Raw genomic sequence first — 9025 nt, 5'->3', positions numbered from 1 at the left:
CTTAGAACATATATTAGAGGGAACAGAATTTATTCCATTTGACAGACTAGTTGAACAATATGGGATCAACAAGACAAGGTTTTTAGAATATCAACAAATTAAATCCATAGTAAAAAAGAAATTTAACCTCAGTCAAGTTGAATTACAAACACCACTAAGTGCGGCACATTTTCTTACTCTTAAATCCCCCCAAATTATTATCTAAAATATACAGAACATTTTCATAAATGACTTTTTACCAAGCATAACAAGCCTTGGCGTCATTGGCAGGTTGCCCTCTGCCCCAAGAGACATCCTGGTAGATGTTTCCTGCCAGATGTTTCCTATCAGAAAAAGGACCAAGACATTTTATGTAACAACCCCCATGACATGACATTACAGCTCTTTATGTCATGTTCAGGTCCCCTCCCTTAGTTCAGTATATATTCAGTGACAGGGCAGCACACTTTAAAGCCCACTGGAGTCGTCATAGGTTGGAAACATCAAGGTATGATTGTATTTTATAGTTTATTTATGTAACTGAAATGACATTTTCTCCCCGTATTGCATGTACGGTAGCTTTTAAATTATTTTTTCTTTAACTTAATTTGAAAATGTTCATTATTTTTCATTGGCTTTTTATTCATTACTACATAATAACTTTTACTCTGAAATCTGTGTAAATATAAATCACAGGATGAAAAAGCACAAGTAAAATAGAGTTTTATTGTCAACCCAACAATATACACTCAAGTATACAGTGGGATGAAATATCGTCCTCTGGATCAAAGGTGCAAACTGTAAAAATTAAAATTAAAATATACATATATACAACTATAAAGAAATAAGATAAAATAAGAACAGTATTGTACTTGAATGTAACGCACTGGAAACAGCTGCATATTGTTTGTAAAGTAGAGTTTTTGTTAAAGATTCCAATGATTATTTATATTATTAACATATTTTATTAAAATAAAAACCTTTTAAAATCCTTATAAATGATTGAACCTGTTCTGAAAAAAACTACTTAATTACTTACTTTGTAATTATCTCAAACCACACAGTTTTAGTATGTTTGCAGTACTCTAATCAAAATTAACTGAATCAGCTAAATTAACAAATGCTGTTCCTTTTTTTCTTTTTTTTTTAAATAGATCTGTCATGAATTCATTGCTGGTCATAGCGCTGCTGCCTTTGGCTCTTTTAGGGCCAGGTATGGCCTTTGTCTCTACTGGGGGTGGAGCATCCACTCATGTCAGCATTACAGGAACGGCTATATTGCAGAAAGTGCGAGAGACGTGTCAGGCGGTGGCTGAGAAAAATGGTTATGAGTTCAACCCCACGGTAGGTATACAATATGTACAAAATAGCATAAACTTAGTCGCCTGCCACAGATAAAAACATTAACACTTAAACACAAAGTCAGATCCATTTTAATGTGGATGTTTGTCTGGATAAGCTTTAAAAGCAAAAAAGAAACCCACAGAATAAATGTACCCATTTATTGTCCTTTTTATGATTGTATTAAACTTAATACCAAGGCTTGTGTGTGTGTGTGTGTGTTTAATAGAACTTATAGGCTTTTTAACAATTTGAGCTTTCTTTTTCTGACAAATGCAGTTCCCCTCATAAAGTAAAATGTATTTTGTACTCACCTTTTCATTTTTAACAGGAATATTTTTTTGAACTTCATAACTTTACCCTTTAGGGTTCCTCTCCTGAAGAGCTGGTGCAAGCCTGTCTAGGTCCCACAGCAACAGGAGAGGTGTCTGGTGCCAAATTTCATTCTGCTCTTCAAGAGATCTACGCCCAGAATGTGTTGGTAGATCGCGACTTTGTCAACAGGTAAAGCAAAATCGTGGAATAACAACCTATGGAATAATTAAATTACATTTTTACAAATGGTAAGGCAAGGATCTCACTTATATGTTAAAAAAATCTTTTAGTGCTCCACATCACTTCAACTCTGAGGCTTTCTTGGAGGGGCGGAGCCTAATCACACAGGGCATGGTGGCCATTAAAGCTAACGTTCACAATGAGAATTTTCAGGCTGCAAGGACAACACTGGGTAGAGCCCTTCACACACTACAGGTGAGAGGGGTGCAACAAAACACCAGGGCATAAATGAATTAACTTAAAAAGGTATTGGAACAGCCATACAATCAGAAATTTAAGCATGGAGGTTATATGAGGTTTGTGTAACATGTGTTTCTCTGCACTCTCAGGACTTTTACAGTCACAGTAACTGGGTTGAGCTGGGGTACACAAAGCCATACAGCAACCTCATAAACCCAGGCCTCCCTCTGGATAACCTGGCAGGTAAGTGTGGATTATCACCACTATTATGAACCCAACCCATTCCCTTGGGATGGGTAAAGTGCCATAAAAAGATAACATCCATGCTTTTTTCTTTTCTCGAGAGAATATGTATAGACCAAATATCAGAGACTGAAGTCTTGCTAAGGACATGACAGTGGCTGATTATCATTGGCTGGTCATTACGTTTCATTTTCAGACCACTGCATTCATAAAACAACTCCAAACAGTGTACATAAATAATGAATTAAAGAGATGAGTTGCTTAGAGTCTCACTAGTTGTTAAAAGATATCTGGATATTTCGTCTCCTACAGTAATCCTGTTTTGTGTGTGTGTGTGTGTGTGTGTGTGTGTGTGTGTGTGTGTGTGTGTGTGTGTGTGTGTGTGTGTGTGTAGATGTGAACACCCCCACCTGCAGTAACTGTGACAGTGCCAGTGGAACATGCCCCAATCAGCTGCTCCCCAACATCCTAAAAGACAAGAAACTCACATCTGGCTATATGGGAGTCTTTTCTTCTGTCAAACCTAAAGGTATCATTTCACACACATAGATAAATTACATTCAAGTTGAGAAGGCAGTGCGTACTCGAAGCAGTTAACACTACAATCTGAGCATTTTGCAGATGCCCAAACAATGTCTACAATGCCTGTGTAGGTTCTCAGTCATCAAGGCCATGATGATTGAGAACATCTAAGAAGCTTGGAAAGAACATGAATGGACTTCTTTAAATTTCCTGAACAAGTTTCACCTCTCACCCAAGGGCTTCAGTTTTCAAGTTTTCAGATTTCACTTACTGTAGCTTAAAATGTTAAATGAACTTCTTATATAGTTCTTATTCTACCTAAGCACTCACGCTTTATACAACATGTCTCATTCACCAATTCATATCCATTCATACAAACACTATTTTTGCAATGCTTAAGTGCTTTTTATCTAATATTCACACACACGCACACTCCCATGAACATTTAAATCGAGTTATGCTAATATTATTTATATTTTCCGTTTAACCTGTGCTTTTACATAATGCTCTACTTCTCAATGAAAATAATAAACAGAATACAGTGTTCCCTCGTTTATCGTGGAAGTTACGTTCTAAAAATAACTCACGAAAATTGAAATTCACGAAGTAGCCAGCTTTATTTTTTTATTCTCCATGTTTTAAGGCTGTAAAACCCCTCACTACATACTTTATACACTTTACTCTGACAGGCATGAACATTGTCACACTTTTCTCCTGTTTAAAGACTCTCAAAGTTCGAAACTTTGTGGAAAAATAAGTCCAGTATTACAGAATGAAGCCAAAGATCAAACCCTGTTTTCAGGTCCAGAACATGGGAATAGAGCAGCTGCCAGAGAATTCAACATTAATGAATCAATGGTACGGAAATAGAGGAAGCAAGAACAATGAGTTGAGTAAAGTTTGACTCATCTGACTGTTTTGTTTTGCTTAATGCGCCTGATAACCAGGTGCACCTTATGGTCCAAAAAATACGGTAACTTCTACCTTCCTTTAGGATGTCCAGAAGTCCAACTTTTTGTGCGATGGTTAGCATCTTCCTCTGCCTTTTAGGTGCTACCACAGGAGCCTTTGACGGTGCAAAGTGCAGTGAACCGTGTTATAGCGAGGGACCACTGTATGTCAGTGAGCTTTAGATGTACTAACAGGATAGACTCTTTTTCTTTTCTTTTTTTTACCTCAGTAGTGCCATGTTTATGCTGAGCTAACCTAACTTGTTTCTGTCTGTGACTTTGTATTCATCAGACATGTATGACAGTTTTCTGTACCACTGATAAAACCTGAACTGAACCAAACTAACACACACATCAGTTTGATTTCACAATTTTTTTTCATATAATTTTTTACTATTATTACATGCTTTTAGGGTTTTTTAGGAGTACTTAAACACACATGCAAGATCAGTATATCTAATCAAGATATGGGTACAACGATCTCTTCTTTATGTAAGGTAAATGCAGCCATGGAGGTGCAGCTGATCGTACTAGCAAAATCAATCCTCAAGGAGGCATCAGCAAAGATGAGCGTCATCAAGACAACTTGGCTTTTCACAACGCTGCTGTGCAAGCAGCAACAGACGCCAGTCTCGAGTTATTGCAGGATCTTCGCTTAGCTGTAGGAGACAGTAACTTTTTGAGGTACTATAATGACACATGAACAAAGTATTTCAGAGTATACTATGAAGTATGAAGTATTTTACTTCAGTATTTCAGTACTCTGGGATTGAAATGAAAACTCAATTTTCTTTTCTCACAGAATGATGGGGATTGCTCGCTCATCTGTCTTGTGCTTCGTAATTGACACAACTGGGAGTATGTCAGATGAAATTGAAGAAGCAAGATCAGTTGTTTATCAAATCATTGACGCATACAAAGGAACACAAGACGAGCCCTCCGAGTACATCCTGGTGCCTTTCAATGACCCTGGTATGAACTCCTCTATCCCGTTAATGATATTAGCATTTACTGGTATTTAAACGACCTGTACTAGTTGTATTTAATTTCTGTTTTATGAAACATAAAGTGCATTTGTGATGCAAATCTGCATATTGTCCCAATGTGCTTGTAGACAACCGGCTATATTTAGTCCTCAGGTCAGTCTACATGGTTAGCTCTTTTTTGTTCTTGTATGTAGAGTTTGGACCTATGATCAGGACAACACACGTGGATAAGATGAAAGAAGAAATCTCGAAGCTTACAGCAAGTGGTGGAGGTGATGAACCTGAGATGTGCCTGTCAGGGCTTCAGGTACTACAATCAGTTGTGACATTTTCACTTGTAACTGGGATTTTGGTTAATCAGACAAAAACATTTCAGAAAGATGAAAATGTGGATGCATCGAAGATTTTATGTATACTTTATTTCTCCAGCTTGCTCTGACAGGTGCTCCTTCCTCTTCTGACATCTATGTTTTCACTGATGCTTTAGCAAAAGACATTGAGCTCAAAGACACTATCAATGCTCTCATTAGTAGCACTAAGTCAAAGGTAAATGCAGAATGACACTTCATGATAATCAGTATTCATTAAGCCTACTTAGGCATGGCAGCTGTGGGTATAACTGTGACATTAACTGATCTCCACAGGTGTCGTTCTTCATTACTACACCATTTAGCAGACGCCGTCGTTCCCTCAGAGCTGCTTCCTTTGACGACTACAAAGACATAGCTCTGACCTCTGGAGGCCAGGCCATTCATGTTTCCAAATCAGAGCTTCCTCAAGCCACAGATATTATCCTTGACACCTCAACTTCAGCTCTGGTATGATTCTACAGTTCAGTGAATATAATGAGACTTATATGACTGGACTATTGTTTGAAGAATAGAGATCGCAGAGTAAGTCGCTCATTTTCCCCCCCTTTCCCTCAATTCTGTCAGGTGACAGTTCTTCAGCGAGCAAGAAATCCTGGAACGCAAGAGACCTTCCCCTTCACACTGGATGAGTCATTGAAAAACATCACTATCTACATCACAGGAAGATCCATTACTTTCACGCTGACAAACCCTGCTGGTACCTCTCATTTCCAAACATTTCCATGCTTCACACAACCAATTTCAACAAATGTAATTGCAAAATACCCATTAGTGATAATGGATGTTAAACATTTTCAGGTGTAACCCAGAGTCAAAGTGAGGCCAGTGGTAAACTGGGCACCATTCAGACTGTGGGCAACTTGCACAGGATTCGCTTCAACTCTGAGAAGCAGGCAGGAAACTGGCAGATCAACATCAACTCCAACCAACCCTACACACTCAAAATCACAGGTAGAATCGGGTATATGTTTATTTACTACAAGTCTTTATTATACAAGTGTCAGAAGTGATTCAGGTTCAATGAGTTTTTGCCGTGTATGTGCATTTCCTGTAAGTCTGTATTTACTGTAAACGCTTGCTTTTCCAGGTCAGAGTACAATTACCTTTATCTATGACTTTGTGGAAAGCTTTGCTGGACCTCACCCAGGTTACGCAGTGCTCAGTGGGCGTCCACAAGAAGGTACAGCACCACAATAAAGCAGTTTTATTCTTTTACGGTTGAAGGTAACTTCATTAACCTGACCTTATTTTGCTTTAAGAGATTTATTTTCAGTAAAAAAAATGTGCTCCACACCCCACCAATAGAGTAACTTTTGACATTTTAACAGCATTGCACATAACGTATTTATATTACAACACAAGTAACAAGTGTAGTTAATTGATGTGAAGTTTCTGTATTACAAGAGCATCATCTAGTGGTGAAATGTATGACTACGTCACCACTGGCACCTTGTTTAGCTCAAAAGAGGATTTTTAAAGATCTTGTAATAATATTTTATTTTTATCTTTAATATAATTTTGTTTTCCGTTTGCTTTTCCTCACACTTTGATTCTTTTCTTCTTAATTCTGAAAATCCAGGCCAGTCAGCCACACTAATACTGTCAGTTATGGGTAGAAGAGGTCCGTCTTCGATGACTGCTGAACAAGTTAGCCTGGCAAAAGTCTCAGGTCCTGAGAGTTTTAGCAATGGTGTACTAACTCAGATGGACAATGGAGAAATTCTGGTGACTGTTGAGGCTGTCCCTAAAGGCGAGTTTGTGGTCGTTGTAAAAGGAACTGACAAAGTGTCCAACAGTCAATTTCAGAGGCAGTCAAACACCCAAATGTCTCTCTCCAAAGTGAAGATCCAGGTTTGTCTTTTCAATTTCCCCTTTAATGTAAATGTGTTTTGTTTGACTATAATATCAGATACAATGAGTCTAATTCGAATCAAATTCATTCCATAAATAGATACAGAATAATTAAGCATTCACAAGGTACAAGAACGATACCAGTCCTTTTAAGTTGTTGCTTTTCCTTGTCCACTCTAGGCTGTGGTGGACAGCAGTGTGGAGCCAGGACAGACCTTTAAGCTTCCATTCAGTGTGATGACTCAGAGCTCTGGTGGAAAGTATTCCATCAGTGCCAGAAATGACAGAAAATTCCCCATGATTTTCCCAAATGAGTAAGAGGTTCACTGCTAAAATAATACTTTAAATGTTAAATGTTGGTGGAAAGTATTCCATCAGTGCCAGAAATGACAGAAAATTCCCCATGATTTTCCCAAATGAGTAAGAGGTTCACTGCTAAAATAATACTTTAAATGTTAAATGTTGTAAAGACTGGCACTGATAGTCTGCTAATATTTACAGCATTTTTATATCTTTGAAGCTTAGTTAGCGTAACTTAGACCAAAACACATAAATTGGGTTCACAGCTACCTTATGTCCTGTTTGAGTCTAATTTGTTGGGCCTTTAAAATTATAAAAGGGTTGAGTGACCTGTGTCACCCCAATAATCAGTTGGTATAGAAGGTAAGGGTAAGCAATAGTTGTTATTGCTCCGCCCAAATGTGCTATACAACATTAGGTTTCTGTCACATCTTTAATGCATATAACAAATGTAGCCCCTGTGGTATTATTATATTTTACTCTTGTCTTGACAGACTCACCCTGGTAACTGGGCAATATGCCAATGCTACATTGACCATAACACCACCTGCCAGCACGCAGTCAGGCACTGATGTCACACTGACTATTGACGCACAGTCATCCAATGGCGTTGACTCAAATTATGCTGTTTTGAGATTGTCTGTTGTTACCAAGGTAAGTCAGTGAAATAAGCAAAAGCGCTTCTGAACATATCCACACAAATTGCTGGTAAAGACATGTCCTACTGATCAAAAGCTGAATGTTGACAGTCCTTTCACACATGTCAAACACATCTTTCTTCTTTTCCAGATTACAGATTTTATTCAGCCATTATGTAAAGTGGTTAGCGTGCAGGATAACAAATGCCCTCATGATCTGTCCCAGTGTGGACATTTCCAGTGGGGGCTCTCAGCTAACATTACAGATGGAAACGGAACTGGGATAGAGAGCATTTCCCTCCATCAGGGTAATGGAACCCTCACATACACCTCATTGAGCGCTCCTATCATCGTGGCAAACTACAATGCCTCCTGCTGCTCACAGACTGTTGAAATAATAGCTGTAGATAAAGTTGGCAATGTGGGAAAATGCTACCAATCAATTGCTCGGTCAGGTGTCCCTCCTGCTCTTACTCTGTCGCTGCCACTGTGGATATGCCTGTTGGTATCTGCCTTCTTAGTAAGGCCTTGAAAGACTCAGGTTACATTATGCTAATCTTGTGTCTTTAATCTGCGCCTATCCCAACTATCATAGGGCGAGAGGCGGGGGACACCCTGGACAGGTCGCCAGTTTGTCGCAGGGGGGGGGATAGGTGGGTATAGGTTAATTATAGGTATAATTTTTAGTCAGATTTAAAAACATCAGTGAAATATGCTTCATAATGCCTTATAGAAGTCATGTATCGGGGTATAATTCCTTGGGCTAAAAGCTGAAGACTGTACATTGTCCAAATAAATACAATAAACATGGGCTTCCAAAATTTACTGATTGGTGGTGTTTCTTTTTCATCTAAATAATGCTACTTTCTTGGTTTCTGAAATATTAGTGGTGGCCTACTGGCTATACGCAAGAGGGGGCAATGCCCCCCTTAAACAAACGTCATGTCCCATTAAGTCAAACTTTTAGAAGTTTAGAAAGAAAATAATAAATTACCCACAAACTAAATATGGACAAGATTTACTACAGTAGCTGAATAATCCGCTAGAAAAGGCACAAATTAAATGATAGGTTTCACGTCTCATCCGCTCTTTGCCTCCGTGCACTCTTT

At 38.4% G+C, this 9025-nt stretch overlaps 1 protein-coding gene across 1 annotated transcript; it reads left to right on the top strand.

Annotated features, from left to right (window-relative positions):
- The first annotated feature begins 392 nt into the window (after window positions 1-392).
- vwa11 (von Willebrand factor A domain containing 11) lies at window positions 393-8448 on the top strand. Its single transcript, XM_085355166.1, has 18 exons — window positions 393-487; window positions 1134-1323; window positions 1688-1824; window positions 1926-2070; window positions 2205-2298; window positions 2693-2827; window positions 4268-4454; window positions 4573-4742; window positions 4951-5063; window positions 5186-5302; window positions 5401-5574; window positions 5692-5824; window positions 5926-6078; window positions 6215-6307; window positions 6707-6978; window positions 7159-7292; window positions 7773-7932; window positions 8068-8448. Exons 1-18 carry the CDS (start codon window positions 393-395, stop codon window positions 8446-8448), a joined length of 2883 nt encoding a protein of 960 aa, XP_085211292.1.
- Window positions 8449-9025: the final 577 nt, after the last annotated feature.

This window comes from Diplotaxodon limnothrissa, linkage group LG6 (genome assembly GCF_057381915.1).
Source record: "Diplotaxodon limnothrissa isolate DT_005_m linkage group LG6, D_limnothrissa_male_GT1.1, whole genome shotgun sequence".
Lineage (NCBI taxonomy): Eukaryota > Metazoa > Chordata > Actinopteri > Cichliformes > Cichlidae > Diplotaxodon > Diplotaxodon limnothrissa.
The sequence above is the reverse complement of the archived record's forward strand: the minus strand, read 5'-3'. Positions and strand labels throughout refer to the sequence as shown.

Bases quoted from the DNA above. Each gene is read 5' to 3' on its own strand.
- vwa11 (XM_085355166.1), top strand. From the start codon at position 393: ATGTTCAGGTCCCCTCCCTTAGTTCAGTATATATTCAGTGACAGGGCA. The intron at 5,064-5,185 runs GTACTACAATCA...TTATTTCTCCAG, and splicing joins TGTGCCTGTCAGGGCTTCAG to CTTGCTCTGACAGGTGCTCC. The intron at 6,079-6,214 runs GTAGAATCGGGT...TTGCTTTTCCAG, and splicing joins CTACACACTCAAAATCACAG to GTCAGAGTACAATTACCTTT.